Raw genomic sequence first — 25,136 nt, 5'->3', positions numbered from 1 at the left:
ACTGAGGTTTTGCTAAACAAGGCAGGGTTAGGCGTTGTGGGGTCTCGCCACGTCTGTCTGTGTGAGTGCTGGCAGTAACCTGTCGGTACCTAAGGGCATGGTAGACAGGTTGGCACAGTACCTGTATAGCCTAGAGGTAGTCTGGTGTTAGTGTCATAGTAGCGGTATCTGCTGTCTTGATAGGAGACCACGCCTCTCCTATTGTTGTGCGTACTTGCACAGGACATGTCATGCTACGTGTGTATTGTATTGGCCTCTGTGAGGTTTTAGGGAATTGTAGTTCTACCTTGACAGTCATTGCTATTTCTTCATAGTGACTAGGGTATCTCTACCCCTTTCTCTCCTGGGAAGTAACAGGAGTGTTTCCTCCCTTGGGCTTGGCCTAAGTTTGTGTCCCAGTCAGGAGAGGTACTACCCATTTCGTTACCCTGTACATTACAGGGCTTTTGGTTAACCTGAATCTGATTGACCCTTAACTCAGACCAGGCTGGCCCAGTAAGCTGAGAGTGTCCGTCAGACCTTTGGGTTCCCAGCAGCAGTTATCATCTCTGGACGGTGGACCCCGGCTGGTGATTGGAATATTTACCACCTTTATTCCAATCTGCCAGCTTCCCCGTAACACACATGCACTACTTTCCCCACCCACCGGCCATCCTGACGTCTGTGATTGGTTGCAGTCAGACAAGCCCTCCAGCCTACGTGACAGCACCTGACTGCAACCAATCACAGGTGCTGTCTGCAGGTCAGTATCAGGTAAAAAAATAAAATATTTTGCGTAGAGTCCCCCCATATTATGATTCCCAACACAGATATACAGCTACAGGCTTCAGCCCTCAGCTGTGCGCTTATCTTGGCTATGTATCAACATTGGAGGAACCACATGTGGCTTTTTTAAAAATTATTTGAATTATTCAATTTTAAAAAATGGCGTGCGATCCCCCCAATTTTGATACCCAGCCATAATAAAACCCGAAAGCTGGAGGCTGGTATTCTCAAGCTGGGGAGGTCCATGCTTATTGGGCCACCCCTAGCCTAAAAATAGCAGCCTGAAGCCACCCAGGATTGTCGCACCCATTAGATGCGACAATCCTGGTGCTTTACCCGGCTCTTCTCGATTGCCCTGGTGCAGTGACAATTGGGGTAATAAGGGGTTAATAATAGCCCACAGATGCCACTAAGCTTTAGATTAGTAATTGGAAGCGTCTATGAACACCCCCATTACTAATCTGTAAGTGAAAGTAAATAAACACAAACACCGAAAAGATCCTTTATTTGATATAAAATACAAAACAAATATCCTGCAGGTCTGACGTAAAGAGATGCAAATTTGGTCATTAAATTTTTACACCAATTTTTTACCACAAATTCTTACCAACTATCGGGAGAAGTTTGTGGAAGGATATCCAAAATGTTTGATCCAAGTCATACAGTTTAGGGGCAATGTTATCAAATACTAATGAAATGCATGTAAACTTTTTGTTTTATTTTGATGTCATGTCAGATAGTGAGAAAAACATGCATATGTGTCTTTTAGATAGTGTATGTAAACTTCTGGTTTCAACTGTAGGAATATTCTCTCTGCACTTTAGTCTGCTTTCACACATCCGGTTTTTCCTGTGCGACACAATCCGGCGCTTTGCAGAAAAAACACAACCGTTTTTTTTGCCGCAGGTTGCATTTTCTTTTGCATAGACTTACATTAGTGCCGTATTGTGCCGCATGGGCTTGCGTTCCGTCTGGTTTTTGCCGCATACGGCAGGTTTAGCCGATGCGGCGTCTGGATGGAATGTTGCCTGGCACGGTTTTGTCCGGCAAAAAAAAACGCATCGCGCCGCATCCGGACGATGCAGCGCGATTTGCAATGCATGCCTTTGGACGCCGCATGCGGTGTCCTGCGGCAAACACCGCATCCGGCCGCCGCATGCGTTTTTTTCCACTGCGCATGCTCAGTAGCCTGCCGCAAGCGGCAAAAACCGGACGGGCCGCAAGTCAAAAACTTATGCAAAGGATGTGGTTTTGTCGCCGCATCCGTTGCATAGGTTTTAGAGCCGGATTGGCCGGCTCTGCTAAAACCGGAGGTGTGAAAGCAGCCTTAGTTGGCTAACAGATGGCCAGTTGTCTGTCTCTCCTCATAATACTGCTGCTTTAAAAACATGCATTTGTTGTCTGCTTGCTCCATCTGGAGAGACCATATTAACTGTTCAGTAGAGTTGAGCGCGGTTCGTGGTTCGCGGTTCGAGTGATTTTGGTGGGTGTTGTAGATAGAACTAGAACTCGAGCTTTTTGCTAAAAGTTCGGCAGCTCGAGTTACTTTCGAAAACGGTTCGATCACTATAAATGTGGCTTTTCACAGTAAGGCTATGTGCACATGTTGCTATCTGCATGTGTCCTGCATCCCCAGCACAATCCCTCTCCCTTAGCAATAGACTAGTGGATAAAGTGCCCGCCTAAGAAGCATAATGTTGGGAGTTCTAGTCCTGGTAAAGAGTTTTTTTTTTTTTATTTATAATTTCAAATTATAATTATTATCTATTTATAAAGTGAAAGTAAATAAACACACACCGCGAAAAATCCTTTATTTGGAATAAAAGACAAAAAAACACAGTTTCACCATTTTATTAAAATCCTCCAATACCCCTCCAGGTCCGAAGTAATCCATACGAAAAGGTCAGCTCTGCTCTCTCGGGATGTAGTGGCTCCGTAGCAATGAAGTGAGTCAGCAATCCAGACTTCAAGGCTACCAAATGTGCCTATCATTCACATTAGAAGCAATAGCTGAGTGGATAGAGTGCTCACCTAGGGAGCATAAAGTTGCGAGTTCTAGATCCGGTAAATTTATTATTTTTTTTAAATATTTTTAATAAATTATATTTATAATATATTCATAAATATAATTTAATTATGCACTGAGGGGAAGAGCCTGAAGGGAGGAGCCGGACATCAGTTGTGAGCTCTCTCTCTCTCTATCTCTCTCCTGTCTCTCTCTCTCTCTCTCCTTTCTTTCTCTCCTTTCTCTCTCTCCTTTCTTTCTCTTCTTTCTCCTCTTTCTCTTCTCTCTCTTCTTTCTCCTCTTTCTCTTCTCTCTCTTCTTTCTCTCTTTCTCTCTCTCTTCCTTCTCTCTTTCTCCTCTTTCTCTCTCTCCTTTCTTTCTCTCTCCTTTCTCTCTCTCCTTTCTTTCTCTCTCTCTCTGGTTTCTCTCCCTCCTATCTCTCTCTTTTCTTTCTCTCCTTTCTCTCTCTCCTTTCTTTCTCTTCTTTCTCTTCTTTCTCTCTTTCTCTCTCTCTTCCTTCTCTCTTTCTCTTCTTTCTCTCTCTCCTTTCTTTCTCTCTTTTCTCTCTCTCTCTCCTTTTTCTCTCTCCTATCTCTCTCCTTTCTTTCTCTCCTTTCTCTCTCTCCTTTCCCTCTCTCCTTTCTTTCTCTTATTTCTGTACTTTCTCTTCTTTCTCTTTTCTCCTCTTTCTCTTCTCTCTCTTCTTTCTCTCTTTCTCTCTTTCTCTCTCTTCCTTCTCTCTCCTTTCTTTCTCTCCTTTCTCTCTCTCCTTTCTTTCTCTCCTTTCCATCTCTCCTTTCTTTCTCTTCTTTCTCTACTTTCTCTTCTTTCTCTACTTTCTCTTCTTTCTCTACTTTCTCTTCTTTCTCTTCTTTCTCCTCTTTCTCTTCTCTCTCTTCTTTCTCTCTTTCTCTCTCTCTTCCTTCTCTTTCTCTCTCTCCTTTCTCTCTTTCTCTTCTTTCTCTCTCTCCTTTCTTTCTCTCTCTCTCTCCTTTCTCTCCCTCCTATCTCTCTCCTTTGTTTCTCTCCTTTCTCTCTCTCCTTTCTTTCTCTTCTTTCTCTACTTTCTCTTCTTTCTCCTCTTTCTCTTCTCTCTTCTTTCTCTCTTTCTCTCTTTCTCTCTCTTCCTTCTCTCTTTCTCTTCTTTCTCTCTCCTTTCTTTCTCTTTTCTCTTTCTTTTCTTTCTCTCTCACTCCTTTCTCTCTCCTATCTCTCTCCTTTCTTTCTTTCTCTCCTTTCTCTCTCTCCTTTCTTTTTCTCCTTTCCCTCTCTCCTTTCTTTCTCTTCTTTCTCTACTTTCTCTTCTTTCTCTTCTTTCTCCTCTTTCTTTTCTTTCTCTTCTTTCTCTTTCTCTATCTCTTCCTTCTCTCGTTCTCTTCTTTTTCTCTCTCCTTTCTCTCTCTCCTTTCTTTCTCTCTCTCTCCTTTCTCTCTCTCCTATCACTCTCCTTTCTTTCTCTCCTTTCTCTCTCTCCTTTCTTTCTCTCCTTTCTCCTCTTTTTCTTCTCTCTCTTCTTTCTCTCTCTCTTTCTTCTCTCTTACTCTTCTTTCTCCTCTTTTGCTTCTTTCTCTCTCTTCTTTCTCTTTCTCTCTCTATCTTCTTTCTCTCTCTCTCTTTCTCAGACCTGGCGATGATCAGCTGATGCGGTCACCTGACGGAATCAGCTGACACTATAAGTCGAGCGGTGAGGCCGGCTTTTTACCGCCCAGCCGGCTAAACTATCAGCTGATGCTGTCGGACAGGAGTCTGCACTGAAGTGTGTAGTTTGTTTGTTTGTGTTTTTTTTTGCACTGATGCATCAGCTGATTGTATAAAAGCCGTTTATACAATCATCTGCTGTGTCATGTGAATCAGGCCCTTAAACCTGACACATCATCTGATCGCTTTGCCTTCCAGCAAACCGATCAGATGATATTGGATCTGGATTGGACGGCGCGGGACCCTTGACCCAGGATTACTGCGGAGGGGGGTTCTTTATTTCAATAAAGATGGAGTCACTAATTGTGTTGTGTTTTATTTATAATAAAAATATTTTTTTGTGTTGTGGTTCTTTATATCGGTACTAGAAATTCATGGTGGCCATGTCTAATATTGGCGTGCCCGACTGGGAACTAAAAATATAGGGAAGCCCGTTTTTTTTAATTATTTCACTTATTTCATGAAATAATTAAAAAACAAATGACGTAGGCTTCGCCATATTTTTGTGTCCAGCCAGATACAACTAGGCAGCTGGGGATTGGAATCTGCAGCACAGGTTAACCCGAGGTTTCTGGGCGCCTCTGCTGCGAATTGCAATCCGCAGCCACCCCAGAAAATGGCGCATTCATAGAAGCGTCATCATCTGGCGCTGTATCCAACTCTTCCAACAGCCCTGATGACGGTGGCTTGCTGGGTAATAAGGGTTAATACTGGCTTTGTTTTACTAGCTAGTATTAAGCCAGAGATTCTTAATGTCAGGCAAGTTTGACCCAGCCATTAAGAATCTCCAATAAAGGGTTAAAAAAAGACACCACACAGAGAAAAAATACTTTAATAGAAATAAATACACAGACACATTAGAGACTCCATGTTTATTACTCCCTCGCATCCCTCCACGATCCGGCTCTTTTGTCTTCTTTCTCCTTCAATACATGCTGCTCTGCTCCATCAGCAGGAAGAAGGCGGTGCTATTCCCCGTGCAGTGTTCTCAATCCGTGAGTGACCAGAAGCTGGTGCTTTTGAGCGGTGATGTCACCACTGACAGGTGCGATGCTATAGCAACGGTGATCTCCGTTATCGACCGGCTGTGGCAGCTGGTTTACAACGGAACGGGGAAGCAGACCGGGAACCCGACTGCGTGCCAGAGCATGTCCCCGGTACACGGCGATACACAAACGATCACCGCATACTGGAGAGATGCACTCGCAGGTCCTACATGACGCATCATAGTCATGTGACCAGTCTGTAGCCAATCAGATAACAGACACGTGACTGGTCACATGGCTATTTTGACGTCACGATAGGTCCTGCATCACTGCTGGTTACCGGGAGGAGGCAGCGATTACCGATGGAAAAGCGGCGGGAGACAGAGTGCAGGACGCATCGCGGGCACCAGTAAGTGTTATGGCAATGTGTATTAACTGTATGTGTACATTTATAATGTGTTTTTATGTGTTAGTAATTGCCTCCCATTGTTTCCTATGGGGTTCGAGTGGTTCGCCGAACCGGTTCGCCGAACCGAACTCGAACGAGACCTCCGTTCGGCGACCCAAGCTCGAGCCGAACCGCGACCGGTTCGCTCATCTTTACTTTTGAGCATTCTTCCACTATGCCAAATTCTCAGGGCATTTGTTCAGTGCTCAGAATATAGACTGGAGATCAAAATTAGACAATCTATGATGACTTGCTTTTTTCAGAAATAATGTAATGTACATTGATCAACGTTTGAAGGTTTTTTTGTAAGAAGTACTCTATGCCACTAGAACAGTGTTCTACAAAAAAACCATATGTTTATCAACGTAAAACCTTTATTTTGCCCAAAACGTGATGATCATAATTACAGAACAGCAATGACTTTAGCACAGAAAAAGACTAGAACTTAATTTTCTGAAGGTAACAACAGTCACCAATCAGTAGGACGCGTACAGGCCTTTGCTTTCAATGACTTCAGCACATCTGCGGTCACAGGACATCACTAGTCTCTTACAGTGCTCTGGTGTGATTTTGGTCCACTCTTCTTCCAGTCTGTTCCACAGTTGTTTGACTGTTGTGGGTTTCTTGGCCATAACTTTGTCACCATGGATTTTCCAGAGGTTTTCTATTGGGTTTAGATCAGGATTCTGGGCTGGCCATTTCACTGTTGCAATGTTTTCTGTTTCAAGGAACTGCTCTCCCCGTTTTGCTGTGTGACAGGGGGCATTGTCTTGAATTAAAATCGCTGGCTGATTGAGTGATGAACACAAGTAAGGAACAATGTGTTGTTGAAGAAGGTTCTGATATACACTTGCATTCACTCTGCCATACACCATGAGACTTCCTCCATCACCTTTCATTGACTTCTTAACACACTTTGGGTTCAATCTTTCCCCATTTTGTTGACAAACTTAATGTTTCCCATCAGACCGAAATAAATTCAATTTGGTTTCATCACTAAAATGAACTGTGGACCACTTCTGCTCTGTCCACACAACATGCTTTTTACCAAAGGTGAGTCTAGCGTTTTGAATATTTCTGCTGATGTGAAGTTTGGTCACAAAAAAGTGGGCTTTGAGTCCAAATGCTCTTAAAGGGAACCTGTCAGGTGCAATATGCACCCTGACCACGAGCAGTTCTGAGTGTATATTTCTAATCCCTGCCTAACTGTCCCAGCATCTAGCAGCATACATAAAGAGATCTTTAGAAAAAGTATTTCTAAAGATCCTATATGATATGCTAATAAGCGCAGGTAATAGTCGCAAGGGTATTAGTTCCTGCGCTCATTCCGCCCTCTTAGCATGTTAGCATGCCCACAGCGGCATCCTAACATGCTATTCAATGCCCACTGCCAGCGTCATCACCAGCGGTGACGCGCGTACCTATCCGTTGCTAAAGCATCAGGTGTCGGGCAGTGTGCATGATCAGAAGTCCCCAACACTTCCGGTCATACGCACTAGACCTCTCTGAAGCTAGGATGCGTACACCCGTCTTCATAGTACGCATGACCGAAAGTGCGGTGTCCTGATCATGCGCAGTGCCCAGCGTCTGAGGCTGTAGCAACAGACAGGTACGCATGTCACCACTGGTGATGACGCTGGCAGTGGACATTGAATATACCTTGTTCAGTGCTGAACTGGCGAGCTATTTGAGCTGCCATGTTGAAACGATTACCCATGACGAGTCTCCGCATTTTCCTGTCCTTTTTTGCATTTGTCTTTCAAGGACGAGCAGTCTTTTTGGGGGACTTGAAAGAGTTTTTGATGTTGTAAAAGTGCAATATTCTTGAAATCACAGACTTAAGGCCCTGTCACACACAGAGATAAATCTGCGGCAGATCTGTGGTTGCAGTGAAATTGTGGACAATCAGTGCCAGGTTTGTGGTTGTGTATAAATGGAGCAATATGTCCATGATTTCACTGCAACCACAGATCTGCCAAAGATTTATCTCTGTGTGTGACGGGGGCTTTAGAATGACCAACTTCTCTTGCTATGGCTGATAAGGCCACCTCTTTGGCCTTCATCTGGACAACCTGCTGCTTGAGGGTTTCAGTCACTTTGGAATGGCATCATTAATGCAAAGTCAGTGCAAACTGGAAAATTAGGCTGCCAATTAAATAGGGTTTGTCAGATAATTAAGGAAATTAGCACCAGGTGCCAGATTAACACCAATAACTTGCAGGCATCTGAAAGTGTTCTCTAATTTTGATCAGTGTTCTTTTTCATTTATCTCATTTACATTTTTATTATGTGCTTTGCAAAAAATTCAATTTATGAAATAAGCTTAAAACACTGTTAGTTTACTCATGTTAGGATATAATCACATAGGACTACACAATGACCTTAACATTTTGGAAATGGTGTGTTGTTCTCTAATTTTGATCTCCAGTATATACTTACTCTGTCTCCCTGACTCGATCTTACAATTCTATACCCCTTTTCTGCGAGCTATCTTTAACTATCTTAAAGGGAACCTGTCAGCAGAAATTTCGCAATATACCTAAAAGATTCCCCTTTTGCAGCTCCTGGGCTGCATTCTAGAAAGGTTCCTGTTGCTATTGTGCCCCCTTTGAGACCTAAATAAATACTTTATAAAGTCTTACCTTTTTGTATGCAAATGTTTTTTTATGGTCACGGGGGTGGACTGTCTTGCGTCCGTTACTCGCCTCCTGCCGCTTTACGCCGTCCCCCATTGCTCATTTCCATACCTGAGGATGCCGCCCAGTGCTCCCGAGGTCTTGCGCATGCCCAGTGGCACTATCGCTGGACAGCACTGTGTAAAGCGTGACCGCTGGTGGTGATTGCGCAGGAGCGAAATTATGGGCGGCGCTGTGATTGTCATCAGCCGCGTCATCCAAGTACCCGCCCATAATCTCGCGCCTGCGGTAATAGGTGACGTGGGTTCATATGGCCAGCGCTTGCGCATAACAGTGGAGGCAGAGGTAAAAACGCAAGGGGAATCTTTTAGGTTTATTGCGAAATTTCTGAAATTTCTGCTGACAGGTTCCCTTTAATTTCTCAAATACCTACCCCCTCAGAAAAACCTTCATGGTATCCCATACGTTAATTGGTGTCAGCCACTCATTACTCTAAAGAAAAACTCCACCAATTTTCCCTCAAATGTCCTCACAATTAATTAGTTTCATTTACAAAGGATTAATTTCCCCCCTTGTAACATAATATATAGCAGCCCCTACCTGTAAGGGCTGCGGCACAGGAATACTCCAAGCCAATCACTTTTTTCCTTTGCAGAAAGTGACCAGTGAGATAATTCACTCAATTGAAACTCACATGGCATGACTTGAACTCCACTTTATTTAACAATCCCCCTTCCTCCAAGAATAATAACTGTGGAGCAAGCCAAGAGCATGGCCAAGTGGACCCGAGGCATTAGAAAACCAGAGGTGAGACACTTATTATACACATATTATAATGAAAATCAACAACCGAAGCGTAAGACCTCCTTTTTTGGATGTTTTTTTGGTACATTTTGTGGTGCCCTTTTAGTTACCACAAATGATACGCTTTTCCTTCCCCAGCGAAGTCTATGAGATATCAGATTTGCTGTGCTCACGTTGCTTTTTTTCTGGGGTGCATTTTGGCTGCATTTTGTGGTGACTACAAAAATGTATCATATTGCTTTTTTCCTTTGTTTTTCACCCATTGATGATAAAAAGCATATAAAAAAAAAACATTTTCAAAAACACATTTATTGCCACAAGGTTTTTTTTGACCACACAGTGCATTTTGGGTGCATTTTTATGGTTACCACAAAAATGCAGCTGCCCTTTATATGCAGTGTCTTTTCTTCTCTTGTACAAGTATTTCCTTACTGCATGTGGCAGCACCCTTAAATATATATATACAGTATACGTATTTGCTGTGCACCCAACTCTTTAAAATTATGACATAGCCTAATAGAACAAACATCATAAAGTTATGTGCCGCCCCTGTGTCAGCAGTCGGGTTGCTCGGATCCGGATCCGCAGTGGCTCGAGAGGTCTCAGGACCCGGGGGTCGTGCGGCTCCTCAAACGAAGGGGGGTTATGTACAGGGGATGGTGTGGAAAATTCGTGACGCCACCCATGGTGCGTGGTAAACTGCTTTGATAGGGAGTACCCGGTGGCGATGGTGTGGGCAGCTAGGTGTTTAACCCCTCCATGGGTAGGGGTGATGCCCCGCGACTCGGTGATGGTGACAGGGATGTGCCATTGTGACGCTAAGGGTCACTTGCGTACTCACTCAGTCCAATAACATCGACAACTGTAGTAAACCAAAGTTGTGGACACCGCTGCCACTTGAAGGGAGCACGCCTGGATCCCGTGCCCATTGGTGTTGCCTGTTAGTCTGTGACCTTTGCCTTGGAACCTTGTCTTCTAGTTTGTCCCTTTAGTTTGAAACTAATTGGGTCCCGCTCCCCAGCATGGCTAACTGGGTGAGCTTGCTCTCAGGGTTCACGCTTGGGATTTTCTGGACTGTATGTGTGGAAAGTCCTATCCCCTCGTTGCGCTACCCCGATTTTTGGAGCGGGTGGAGAACGGATCTTGAAGGCTCCGTCCTGATCGGGTAAATTGTCAGGACGCCTGAAGCTACTCCCTGACCTAGGGTCCACGTACCCCATCGTGCCCTGGCCCCTGCCCGGTGATGGCACAAGGCCGCCGGCTGTCCTCCTCAACAGTCCGTGCCCCTTGTCACGATCCCCCTGCAACCGGGGTCCAGCTCCTACCAGGCCCAGACCAACGTCTGCCACCTAGTAGTTTCAAGGAGCCCAGCTCCTGACCTCCTCTCACTTCCACCTCCAACACTACACTACACTGCACTTGTGACCTCTCTGCTCAACTGACTTGTGACCTCTCCTTCTGAGAGTCACCAACCGACTGACTGTCTCCTGATACTCCTGACCCCCCCTTAACCAACCTCCCAAGTGGGCGACCCTATTCCACTCAGGCCGTCAACTGGTGGGTGTGGTGCAGAGTGTTGCTAGGATTTTGATTAGCTTGTTCTTGGCAACACCAATGGTCAGGGATCCTTAACCAAGGAGGAGGTGGATATTGCACAGAAGGGCAGATTGCACAATACCCTGTGACGACATGATAGGCCAGGTCATCACATTTACTATTCTCTACCACCCCTATCCTGCCAAACCTGAATCTCATATGTGTCCAGTCATCTCTTGGAAACATGTAGTGGAACCCATGGCGACTGCTCTCATTTTGGCAGGATACATAATAGAGTATTGCAGACACAGTGCACACATTCTTCTTTTAATGTCAAGGAACATGGACCTCTTGCACTGTACTTCCACTGAAAAATCCAGAAAAAACAAGAACTTTTGGCCTACAAGGGTAATATCTGGTAGATCCTGAGCCTTGTCCACAATTGTATCCTGAGTCTTGAAGGAAAGAATTTTATTCAGATTAGGTCTAGGTCTTCCCACTGGGCACATTTTCGTAGGAACTCTATGAGCCCTCTCCACTGCAAACACCCTTGAGAGAGACTCTTCTGAAAATCTCCAATAATGCCTTTTCAATAAACCCATTAGGATTCCTTCCCTCCACTTTTTCCTGGACTCTGACCAGCCGTACATTACTGCGCCTTTGACGGTTTTCCAGGTCGTCCACCTTGGCTTAGAAAGCTGCCACCATCTGGGAATGATTTTGAATGTTGCTGCAAATGGGAGGGGAGAGTATTCTCCAGCAGCCCCACTCTCATCATCACTGGCATAGCACATTCCGTACATTTTTGGACATCATGCCAGATAATGACGATAGTTTCTTGAAAGTGGCCTACCTGACTTGTCAAAGAGATCAGATTGGTGTTATTTGTGATTACAACATTAAAACTTTCCAAAAGTGAAGGAGATTCACCCTGATGTTTTTGATTAGAATTCTTTCCCTTAGGCGTTTTACCCATATTTGAAGATGCTGAAACAGATTGGGTAAGCATCAGTGTATCCTTATCCTCTCCTTCTTCCGTTGCTAGGGCTGACTAGTGGAATCCTGTTGGTAGTATATACTATGCCCCATGTATTTGCCACCCTGACTGCTGTAGACCAGGTGTGGCAGCAGGCCATTCATGTGCAAATTTCACCAATCTTTCTGCAATTTCTCCTGACACTTCTTTTTGCCTCCTTCCACTAGACACACAGGTGCCACTTACAGTCTCTGAATGGCTCTTACTGAGGGGAAAAACAACATTTTCAGATGCTGTGTGCAAAAAACTTCTCCACCGCAAATGCTCTGTTTATAGCTGACTGTATGTGGGGGGAGAGTCAAACTCACCGATCATTGACTTCCATGAGAATCATCACACAAGCAGAGCCCATTAGTTTGGGTTCCCATTGACTTGCAGTGATAAGCAAAAGGGTAACAATGTTTTGAACTTTTGAATTTCTGGCTCCATATCTAACCATCCACTACATCTTTGAGCATGAGATTACTTTCATTTTCTAGATAATCATCTTGGCTATCTAATACATAAATTTGACTTGAAACTATTTAGCATATGATTAGCTATGCACATTATTGTCATGTCAGTGCATTGGTACTGTTTGCCTCCTAAAAATAAATTTAAATTTTATTATTTTGATAGTATTTTGTAAATCCACCTTTGGCTTTCAACACTACCAGGATCCCTCTAGGTAGCTATCGATCAGATTTAAGCATGTCTCAACCTAAATCTGATCCTAAAGGCGGCGTTACATGCTACGATTTATCTGATGATATGTCGTCGGGGGTCACGGATTCCGTGACGCACATCCGGCATCGTTAGCGATGTCGTTGCATGCGACACCTACGAGCGACTCCGAACGATCGCAAATAGGTTGAAAATCGTTGATCGTTGACACGTCGTTCACTTTCAAAATATTGTTCATCGTTTGGATCGCAGCAGACATATTGGTACGTTTGACACCCTGCCAACGACGAACAACATCAAAACGACCGCCTTGGTCAAACAATATATCGCTGATCGCTGTTGCGTCGCTTGTTAGATCGTTATGTGTGACTGCTAATAAACAACCTATGAACGATCTCAGCAAATCGTAACTACGATCTGGGCGTGTCACATCGTTTAAGAGATCGTCAGATAAATCGTAGTGTGTAACGCCGCCTTAAGTCTCTTCTACACAGTGCCAATATTGGTGCATACTGGTCGACTCACTTGGGTATGTATACAGCTTTTTCTTCAACTCACAAGTGTTCATTTAGATTGAGATCTGGGGATTGTGGAGGCCAATCCAGCACCTCTACTTCATTGTCATTGAACCATTTCTTAACCAATCTCGACGTATGCTTCAGGTCATTGTCCAGCTGGAACACTGTCATCCTTTTCATACCCATAATACTCAAGTGTAGGATACTCACATATAGCTCAACATTACAGAATAAGAGAACAGGTTGTAATTTGTAGTATTCAAGAAAAAAAAAAAGATTCAAACACCAGGAGCAAAACAGTAACAATTTGGTTACATGACAGTAATCTGCATAACTAATCATATGCTCAATAGTTGCCAGTCAAATTTATATTTAAAATAGCCAAGGTGATTGTCTGTAAATGAAGGTAGTCTCATGGTGAAATATGTAGTAGATGGTGAGATATGGAGCTTGAAAGTCAAAAGTTGAAAACATTGTTACCCTGGTTTTGACTGTAATTAGGTTTTGGGGTCCAGGAATAAGGTCAAGTCTGGATCTCGAAACAAACTTTTTTGAAATGCAGCTGAACTCGACAAACACGAACATCCATGTGTCCACTCATCTCTAATGACCTGTTGTTATTTAGCAAGGTCCTGCTTTTCTCCAATGGGGAAATATATATCAGATAAATACAGTACACATTAATATATCATTTACAATATTGGTAAGACCATAAAGAGTAGCTTGTGAAATGTACGTCAAGTGTGTGGTGGCTTGCTTGATGTTCTCTCTAAATTTGTACATGGCACACCGGGCGTTTTTGTATTGGTCATATTTATTTCATTATCACCTTATGACAGGGACATGTACAAGTTTGGGCACCCCTGGTGAAAATACTGTTATTGTGAACAGTTATGCAAATTAAGGATGAAATGATCTCTAAAAGGCATAAAGTTAAAGATGACACATTTCCTTTGTGTTTTAGGGGGAAAATATACACTGTATATATATTCATCTTTTACATTTGAAAATTACCAAAAAAGGAATATGAGCCGTTGCAAAAGTTTGTGCACTCTGCATGGTTAGTACCTAGTAGCACCCCCTTTGGCAAGTATCACAGCTTTTACATGCTTTTTGAAGCCAGACAAGAGTCTTTCAATATTTGTTTGAGGGATTTTCATCCATTCGTCCTTGGAAAAGTCTTCCAGTTCTGTGAGATTCCTCGCTCGTCTTGGATGCACTACTCTTCTGATGTCTAGCCACAGATTTTCAATGATGTTCAGAATAGGTCACTGTGAGGGCCATTGTAAAACCTTCAGTTTGCACCTCTTGAGGTATTGTGGATTTTGATGTGTGTTTAGATTCATTTTTCATTTGTAGAAGTCATCCTCTTTTCAACTTCAGCTGTTTTACAGATGGTATTATGTTTGAAATTTCATTGAATCAATTTTTCTCTTTACCTATGAAATGTTTCCGTTCCATTGGCTGCAGCACAACCCCAGCACATGATTGATCCACGCCCACTGTTTAATAGTGGGCGATATGTTCTTTTTCTGAAATTCTGTGCCCTTTATTCTTGTAACACATTAGTGTCACCAAAGAGTTCTATTTTAACCTCATTGGTCCAAAAATGCATCAGACTTGCTTAGATGTTCTTTTGCATACTTCTAACGCTGAATTTTAAGTTGAGGATGCAGGAGAGGTTTTCTACTGATGACGGCAATATTTTTGCAGCTATCTCTGAACATTAAACCAATGTACCACAAATCCAGAGTCTGTTAAATCTTCCTAAAGGTCTTTTGCAGTCAAGCAGGGGTTCTGATTTGCCTCTCTAGCAATCCAATAAGCAGCTCTCACAAAAATATTACTTACTCTTCCAGACCTTATCTTGATCTCCACTACTCCTGTTACCATTTCCTAATTACAATACTAACTGAGGGAAGGCAAACTTGAAAACGCTTTGCTAGCTTCTTATAACCTTCTCCTGCTGTTTGGACCTCCATAATTTTTATTTTCAGAGTGCTAAGCAGCTGCTTAGAAGAACCCATGGTTGCTGTTTTTTGGCATAGAGTTGGAGGAAGCTGGGTTTTTATAAAGCTGTGACATTTGCATCACCTGGACTTTCCTAACAATGATAGTGAACATGTCATAACCCTAACAGGTTAACATCTGAAACCTTAGTCAAAGTTTTCTGAGCACACAAATCACCTAGGGTGCCCAAATGTTTGTATCATCTTATTTTCCCCTTTTTAAGTTTTCCAATGTAAAAGATTAAACTATTTTTTTATTTTACCGAAAATACAAAGAAAATGTGTCATCTTTAACTTTATGCCTCTTAGAGATCATTCCATCTTTAACTTGTTTAAAGAAGTTGTCCAGTTACCAAAACTGATTTTTTTTTCTGATAAATCTTGCTAATATGTGCCCCTCAACACATGTATTATGTTTTTTCAGCAAAATTACCTTTCATTGTGCACTAGCAGCACATGCTCATTGCTGGCTCCAGCTCTGATGGGGTTAATCTCTCCTCTGACTTCCTGTGTTCAGTTCCTACAAGTCCCAGAATTCTTTGTGGCTCTAGGGCGGTGTCTAGCTTATCTAACACACCCATTGTGTCTAATACACCCTTTCTGCTCCCACCCAAACCCTCCTCCCTGCCTCTTCCCAGTGGATGTGCACTGAGATCAATTACACAGAGACAGCAGCAGCTCTACACAGCCAGGGGAAGAAAGTGTGTGTGCGCGTATATACAGTGTGTGTGCGCGTATATACAGTGTGTGTGCGTATATACAGTGTGTGTGTGTATATATACAGTGTGTGAGTGAGTGTGTATGTGTGTGTGTATGTCATACTCACCTGTCTGCAGGGTCCCGGTGCCATGCCTGCTTCCAGCCCCTGTCTCGGTCCCGCCGCTTCGGCTGTGTGCAGTCTCCCCGGTGCATGCACGAAGCTTGCAGGACCTGGCCGTGGATCACCTGATGCAGTCACCTGACGCATCAGCTGATCGTAGTCTCGCCGGCTTTTTCGCGCCCGGCCGGCTATCAGCTGATCCTGCCGTCAGGGGACTTCATCAGCTGATTACCGGCAGCTCCTGCAGTGATGGGCCAGGATCAGACTCCGCTCCAGGAGCTGCCGGTAATCAGCACAGACGTGAGTATTTATTTTTTTTTTTCTACTGATGCATCAGCTGATTGTATAATCGGCTTTTATACAATCAGCTGATGTGTGATGGGATTCACGTAGTTTAACCTGACACATCATCTGATCGCTTTGCCTTCCAGCAAACCGATCAGATGATATTGGATCCGGATTGGACGGCGCGGGACCCTGACCCAGGATTACTGCGGAGGGGGGTTTATTTCAATAAAGATGGAGTCACTAATTGTGTTGTGTTTTATTTCTAATAAAAATATTTTTCTGTGTGTTGTGTTTTTTTTTTTTTTTTATCATTACTAGAAATTCATGGTGGCCATGTCTAATATTGGCGTGACACCATGAATTTCGGGCTTAGGGCTAGCTGATAATATACAGCTAGCCCTAACTCCATTATTACCCGGCTAGCCACCCGGCATCAGGGCAGCTGGAAGAGTTGGATACAGCGCCAGAAGATGGCGCTTCTATGAAAGCGCCATTTTCTGGGGTGACTGCGGACTGCAATTCGCAGTGGGGGTGCCCAGAAAGCTTGGGCACCCTTCACTGTGGATTCCAATCCCCAGCTGCCTAGTTGTACCCGGTTGGACACCAAAATTAGGCGAAGCTCACGTCATTTTTTTTTTTAATTATTTCATGAAATTAATGAAATAATTAAAAAAAAAAAAGGGCTTCTCTATATTTTTGGTTCCCAGCCGGGTACAAATAGGCAGCTGGGGGTTGGGGGCAGCCCGTACCTGCCTGCTGTACCCGGCTAGCATACAAAAATATGGCGAAGCCCATGTCATTTTTTTTTCTTTTTGGGTAAAAAACTGCATACAGTCCTGGATGGAGGATGCTGAGCCTTGTAGTTCTGCAGCTGCTGTCTGCTCTCCTGCATACAATGAACATTTTGAATAAGGAAATGACATCAGACCTTTTTTATTTTTTTCATCAACAATCTTTAATGGCATTGTGCACTGATTAAAAACGGAGTGAGCAAAAACGCAGCAAAAAAGGCACCAAATCGCGGCAAAAACGTGACATGCAGCACCGCAGGTGACAGAGCAGAGCAAGTTGGTGACATGCTCTGCTCTGACACATAGTGTGCTGCATGTCACTGTATCCACTCTGGGACTTGTTGTGCAGGTGACCGGATGATACATGTCACTAACTTGCTCCACTCTGTGACTTCTGCTGCATTGTTCCAACTGTACACACTCTCACCTGAACAAGTCTCAGAGTGGGGCAGTTATTGACATGTATCATCCGGTCACCTGCACAACAAGTCCCAGAGTGGTGAAAGATAGTGACATTCAGCACACTATGTGTCAGAGCAGAGCATGTCACTGTCTCCACTCTGGGACTTGTTGTGCAGGTGACCGGATGATACATGTCACTAACTGCCCCACTCTGTGATTTCTGCTGCATAGTACCAACTGTATACACTCTCACCTGCACAACAAGTCCCATAGTGGAGACAGTTAGTGACATGTAGCATCCGGTCACCTGCACTACAAGTGCCAGAGTGGAGAAAGATAGTGACATGCAGCACACTATGTGTCAGAGCAGAGCATGTCACTGTCTCCACTCCGCTGACCTCACAGCCCGTACACGCTGCGATGGATGCAGGGGGACACAGAACAAGTAATCGGCCGACACTGGAGTCATCTGATTACTTGGGATGAATTGAGCAGTAAAATGCTCTGGTGCTCGATGGGCGAAGCCCATGCCGATTTTTTTTAAAACAAATTCATTAAAAATAAAAAAACAAAAAAAAATCACATTGTTTTTGGGCTCCCGCTGCATTTTCTGTTGCTAAGGGTAACCAAAGCAGCTACTGGCTGCTAGCCCCCGCTGCTTGGTGTTACTTTCACTGGCAATAGAAATGCAGGGAAGCATTTTTTTTTTTATAAAGGTTTTTCCCTGAAAACGTTTTTAAGAAAATGACGTGGGCTTCGCCATATTTTTGTATGCTAGCCAGGTACAGCAGGCAGCTACGGGCTGCCCCCAACCCCCAGCTGCCTAGTTGTACCCGGCTGGGAACCAAAAATATAGAGAAGCCCTTTTTTTTTTTTTATTTCATGAATTTCATGAAATAATTAAAAAAAAAATGACATGGGCTTCGCCGAATTTTTGAGTCCAGCCAGGTACAACTAGGCAGCTGGGGATTGGAATCCGCAGTGAAGGGTGCCCAAACTTTCTGGGCCCCCCGCTGCGAATTGCAGTCCACAGCCGCCCCAGAAAATGGCGCTTTCATAGAAGCGCCATCTTCTGGCGCTGTATCCAACTCTTCCAGTGGCCCTGGTGGTAGGTGGCACGCTGGGTAATAAGGGGTTAATACCAGCTATGTTTTACCCGCTGGTATAAAGCCCGAGATTCTTAATGTCAGGCCAAGGTTGACCTGGCCATTAAGAATCTCCAATAAAGGGTTTAAAAAAAAAAGACCACACAGAGAAAAATACTTTATTAGAAATAAATACACAGACACAGTAGGGACTCCATGTTTATTACTCCCTCTCACCCCTCCACGATGGAGAGATTTCTGTACTGACCATGCCAGGAGAGAGCGAGGGAAAAGAGAGAGAGCGAGGGGGGGGAGGAAAAGAGAGCGAGCGGGGGGGAGGAAAAGAGAGCGAGCGGGGGGGAGGAAAAGAGAGCGAGCGGGGGGGAGGAAAAGAGAGCGAGTGGGGGGGGGAAAGAGAGCGAGCGGGGGGGAGAACAGAGCGAGGGGGGGAGAAGAGAGCGAGGGGGGAGGAAAAGAGAGCGAGGGGGGAGGAAAAGAAAGCGAGGGGGGAGGAAAAGAGAGCGAGGGGGGAGGAAAAGAGAGCGCGGGGGGAGGAAAAGAGAGCGCGGGGGGAGGAAAAGAGAGCGCAGGGGGAGGAAAAGAGAGCGCAGGGGGGAGGAAAAGAGAGCGCAGGGGGGAGGAAAAGAGAGCGCAGGGGGGAGGAAAAGAGAGCGAGGGGGGAAGAGAGCGAGGGAAAAGAGAGGGGAGAGGAGAGAGGGATAAGAGGGGGGCAGAGAAGAGGGGGAAGAGGGGAGGGGGAGAAGAGTGGGGGGAGAGAAGAGAGTGGGGAAAGAACAGGGGGGGGGCAGAGGTGCTCTGTCACCAACTGTCTCCACTCTGTGACTTGTGGTGCAGGTGACAGAGTGCAGACAGTTGGTCCCATGCAGCAGGACAGATAGCAGAGCACAGCGGTGACATGCCTGTCAGTGTCTTGCTGCTGGGAGGAGCAGATGATCACACTGCCCGACACCGGCCGCTCTCCTGACATCGCAGCAGAGCGGGCGGGTGGAGAGTGTGATCACATACTTACGTGCAGGGGGGGATTCAGCTGAAGACCCCCCCCCCCCTGTACTGCACACTGGCGCCCCATGCCTCAGCCTCACCATCTGCAGGACGAGCCGGCTCCACACAAACGTCCTCCGGATCCTCCCCTCGATGCTGAGCTGTGACGTGCGGTAGTCACCGCCCACAGCCCTGTCACTCAATCTGAGTGGCGCCGGCATCCTGTGACGTACCCGTCTTGTTTGAGAGCCCGGAAATGCCGGGACGTCAGAGGATGCCGGCGGCCACAGCTCCAGGGGGTCATGTGACCGGCACTGAGCGTGCAGGATAGCGCCGCTCAATGCCAGAACTGGAAACAGAAGCCAATGGAGAAGACGCCTAGAAAGGTAAGTAGAACTCCTACAGAAAATAAAAAAAATGGGTGAACCACCCCTTTAACTGTTGACATCAACAGTAATTTTGACCAGGCATGCTCAAACTTTTACATTGCACTGTAATTGTGAATTGGTATATTTGTATGACATATAACAGAGATGCGTACTTTGCCAAAACCTTCTCTTTTAGAATATACTTTCTAATATTAGTGTCAGCTATTAACCTCTTTTTTTTTCCTTTTGTGGATGGACTTCTTTTTAATAATATTTTTTATTCTATTCTATTCTGAATTATTGAAATTAATGAAGAAAATTACTGACATAATTTTAAATTTATTCTGCGTCTAGTGATCTAAGCTTTTTTTTACCTTCTACAGGATTTTCTTGGTCAGATGTTTTGTACTTTGGGTGAGATTGTGGGATCTCAAGGAAGTCGACTTGAGAAGTCTGTAACGTAAGTATTTTATAGTCAGATACATTAATTACCCCTTCTTTCATACTGGTTTATTTTGAAGTCAGAATTGTATTCGGATTATACACACAAGGGTACAGTGATGGATTGAAAACCACCGAAATTAAAGCAAACACGAAGCCTTGATGGGAATGTCATTTGTCCATTGTACTACATCAATGCTTGAACAATTTAATTTTTGAATTGTACGGTATTTGTATCGAACATGGACTTTACATAAAAAACAGAGTTCGGATTCGGAGTTTGGGTGCTTTATGTATGCCAACCTCCAGAACCTTCCATAGAACCCACGCATATCGCCGCTGTGGCGGCTTCCTCAGGGTAAGGGTACACTTACCCTGAGGAAGGCGCCCCAGCGGCAATATGCATGAGCTTTACCCACGGAATCTCTGTTACTCTCCCCCCCTCACCCGCCCCGTTCTATTGCCCCGTTTTATTGCTTTTCATTATGGAAGGTTCTTCTTATGGACTCTGATCGGTATGTCAGTACCCTTAAGTTGATCCTGGCCAGAAACTATAAGATCTCATTGAGCCCATTTGTATTATACTGGTTATCTTCCTTCTTTCTCTGATGTGGGCTAAGCACGTGTTGGTGCTCTTGTGATGACCTTTCACTATGTCCACTGCATGTTGTGCATGGATTTAATTGTAATATTGCTATATAGACGTGTACATTGTTATCTCATGCAGGCAAAAAAATTGATGTTTATCATTTACCATGGGACACTTTATGGGTTGTTTCTGATACATTGTACCCACATGTCAGTTATGTCAAATTGCTGGGGGGGGAGAGTGTGTTACAATTTCTTTTCTTGTGGTATAAATTTCTCACCATTGTGAGTTGGTTGGGGAGTCTCACACAGTGTCATTAGTGTGTTTTGTTCAATTTTAAATGGTTTTATGTAATTTTGCTACAATAAAATTATTATTCGGCTGTAATCCCCATTTTGTGCAGTTCTTTTTCTCCTTGTTCCTTATACTACTTACTGCACAAGTGAGCATGCGAGTTATTTAACATTATATTGATATTTTTGGCTGTGCACCCCTTGTTTGTTCTACGCGGAAGATATGATAATCATATTTCCCTTCAGGATGTTATCTATCCATAGATAGGAAACAAGAGGTCTCTATTGCCTTCCTACGGCCAGCAATTATTTATGGGCTGATCTGCACGTCACACTATTAATAAAAAATATGTGGGATGTGTGTGTCGCCGTCGTGAAGCCGGAAATATGCCTGCCCTATCTGAACAATCTTGTTTAAAGGTGCTTGTAAAAGTTGTAGTTGCCCGATCATCTCCTAGCTGAATTACTCTTGACAGCAGGGAGCTTGGTTCTACTCAGTAACTCTTCCTGAGTCTTGATTAACTTTTCTCATCCTGCCATTTGGTGACCTGATCTGGGGGATTACTCCTTGCTGTAGTGCAGGAGGAATCCCCCACATTCGTCACAATATTGCTCACATCTGATAATGGCAGGTTCACAACTCCTATGTCTACACTAGTGATGCATCATATCAGTTTTGACAATCAGGAGTAACAACATGCTTACTCAGACAGTGTTTTTATGTTTTTAACTGATTTCCAGCTAATGCTACAGAGTTCTGTAAAGTGGAATATATAGACATTTGTTAAAATAAAATGGAGTCTGTTACCTGATCATACAAACTTTTGGCTATATCACAAGAATATCTATGATAGTTTTTTCTTTTCAGGAATCCTGAAAAGCCACCCTTCTCCAAAGAAGGGGTTTGTTATGGAGGAACACAAGGCAGCACAAATAGATTACTAAAATGCTATACTAATTGCTAATGTGCAAATTCTAAACATTTCTGCTGAAAGACAGAACAGAAAAAAAATACTGTACTTGATCATAAATTTACCTGAAATAATATTTGTTTTCTTTTCTTTGTAATATAACAGATATTAAAGAAGCACTTCTACTAATGTATTTATTAATTAAATGTATGTACATGTAATGAAGTGTACATATCTTAATATACTCCCCTACTGCTGCTGTCTCCAGTGTCCAGCGCCGTTCTCTTCTCCGTTACGTAACCCCTCTGCAGTCTTTCTGAGTCACGCTGTGCTGTGTCTGAGCTGGAAGTCTCTTTTACAGTAAGAGCCTATGGAACCTAGTTCTGACGCTACGTAGACGTATATTGTAAAAGTCACTTCCGGGTCCTGCAGAGCGCAGTGTGACCCAGAGAGTCTGCAGAGGGTGACATCACTGAGAAGAGGAGAAGAACAATGCTGGACACCAGAGAGCAGCAGAAGGTGAGTATATTAATATTCACACACTTCATTTCACATGCATTTAATCAATAAAAAAGTTAGAGTGCTTCTTTAATGTTTATGGCTGTACAGTCCAATTTAGTTAAAATTGGTTGATAACCATCCATTATTAGTGTGCTGCCAATAAAATGTATTGATATTTCTCTAGTATCTAATATAAGCAAATGTGTCTGTTTTTAACTTAGCATTCCTGGCAACATCCCCAAACACCATTTGGCAGACATTTAATTAAGGCTTAAACAAATCTGCTTCTTCTGTAGCTATATTCATATTAAAATATCACAGTTATTACCTATTACATTGGAATACACTTAGAAATCTTTGGTTTCCTGTTAGTGTATGGCACAAAACAATTGTGATTAATTCTATGTAACACTTAGGTTACATGCATTACAATTCAAAAACACCATATTAAATGATCCAAATGCACAGCAAGGTCAAAAAGACATTGCTGTGCATATCATATATCACTTCTTTTAACAGCTTAAGAGTATGGAAAATCTGACGCGGTTAAAACAAGTGACATACCCATTCTTTGGACCGCATGTGCTAGGAAGCCGCCTGATCTCTATAGTATAGAGTAAAACACTGGCGGCGTGGCAACTGAAAGAATGCGGACAATTTCCGATCATGCGAAGTGAGCCTCTCTGAAGCCAGGACACATAAACCCAGTGTCATAAATGCTGAATACTGAGGTGTACAAAGCCGTGAGCACGTTCGGCTTTGTATCACGCTGCCAGTGACGCTGGCTCTTGTAAAGCATGTTATTGCCCACAGGGACGTGATAACATGCTTAGTGGACACGGACTTTAGAAATACTTATGCTAAATCTGTTTATGTATGCTACTACATAAAGGGACTGTTAGGTAGGGAATATAGATATGTGCACAGAACTACTCATGGTTCTAGGTATAAAAGAGACCTGACAGGTTGCCTTTAATGGAAACATAACCTTTGGGAGATAAACTGAAATCTTCAGCAACTTGCGCAAAAGTATCACACCCTCGATAATTTCACTTTGATAACCTATTATAGATAGGTTTTCAATATTTCAATATTTAGATTGTTTGAGTCCCAGGGTAGGTGTAGCGGCTGCACCAGTGGTATGTCCATTCTGATGGGCTTATTGAATTTGAATGCTTTTTCTGCAATATACAGTTATTAGCTAAATTTACAAACTTTCTGGTCTTTGTCATAAATCGAACAATCAAGAACAATTTAAATAGCCAAACACAACTAATATTATAAATGTTTTTTTTCCAAATTCATCACATAACACTTTTTATAACTTACAATTGTAGAAGACATAGACAACACAACCAAATATCATACACTGATCTACTGCCACTAGGTACATTTTCAGAACCAAACAGGAGGTTCTTAATTTAACATTGCGATTAGACTTTATGAAGCCCACTACTATGTCATGGTGAACGTCTTTGTGGTTCCTTATTTCCTGACCTAAAATGTGTAACTCCATGCGCTGACTACTGCCACAGCAAATGCACCTCACAGCACCCATGCTTCAGAGCAAAAACCCCATATCTCCTGGCTAACTCACTTCACAGACACACCATGGCAGTAGCAATAGCTGTGACACAGCAACAACACAAGTCAAAGGGACTGACATACTTACTTTCCACTGCTTTGGTGATGTGCTTCTAGAGTGGTGTGACCTGGAGTCATAGGGACTCAGCTTAGCAGCATGGTGCTTTGGTGCACAAGGTTACCTGCCATGTTTGTGCACTGGTGCTGCCACGGTGGTTGGCACACGGTGCCAATTCTTTAAAAATTAACCATTGTGTTAATTTTCGTTTTATAAAACAATAGCATACATGAAAATAAGCAACTTTGTGTATATCATATCAGACAAATTTGCTTCTTTCTCCTCCAGAATTGATCAGTCATTATCAAAATTCTCAATTTTTAGGTAAAATCTGTATTCAGTGTAGACTTTCCCATTACTGAGATAGGAGATGATAGATGTTACTGATGAGATTCTATGTAGATAGAAGAGGGAAGAGGAGGTGGAGCTCTGCCTCTAGCTCTTCCTGCTGCCTCTAGCTCCTCCTGCTGCCTCTAGCGCTCCTCCCTCTGCCTCTAGCTTCTCCCTTTTCCCGTTGTTCTAGAATCTCATCAGTAACAGCTGCCATCTCTTATCTCAGTAATTGGAAAGTTTTCACTGAATACAGATTATACCTCAGAATTGAGAATTTAAATAATGACTGATCAATTCTGGCAGAGAAAAAAGGGGATTTGTCTGATAAAATATTACAAAGTTGCTTATTTTCATGTGTACTACAGGTTTATGAAATAAACTTAAAACAATGGTTATATTTTAAGGCTATGAACCTACTGAGAAGTTCCCGTGACATAGTAGGGCTTTATACAGTCTGATCAAAATGTTAAACTAAGATTTTCATGTTCCGCTCTGAGAATTTTTGCCTGGTGGCACTATATCAATGTTTGTTTTTCCATGTGCCATCCATGTATTCTATTTCATTT

The 25,136-nt window shown here is 43.4% G+C and overlaps 1 protein-coding gene across 1 annotated transcript in view; it reads left to right on the top strand.

Moving 5' to 3' along the window:
* CPNE8 (copine 8) overlaps positions 1 to 25,136 on the top strand; it is a 406,483-nt gene that overhangs the window by 221,228 nt on the left and 160,119 nt on the right. The window contains exon 6 of the mRNA XM_075345128.1: positions 20,244 to 20,320. Within this exon, the coding sequence (XP_075201243.1) occupies positions 20,244 to 20,320 (77 nt within the window). The remainder of the gene's footprint in view (positions 1 to 20,243; positions 20,321 to 25,136) is intronic.

Source organism: Anomaloglossus baeobatrachus, chromosome 4 (assembly GCF_048569485.1).
Source record: "Anomaloglossus baeobatrachus isolate aAnoBae1 chromosome 4, aAnoBae1.hap1, whole genome shotgun sequence".
NCBI classification, from domain to species: Eukaryota; Metazoa; Chordata; class Amphibia; order Anura; family Aromobatidae; genus Anomaloglossus; species Anomaloglossus baeobatrachus.
This window is presented reverse-complemented; position numbering and strand designations above follow the sequence as displayed.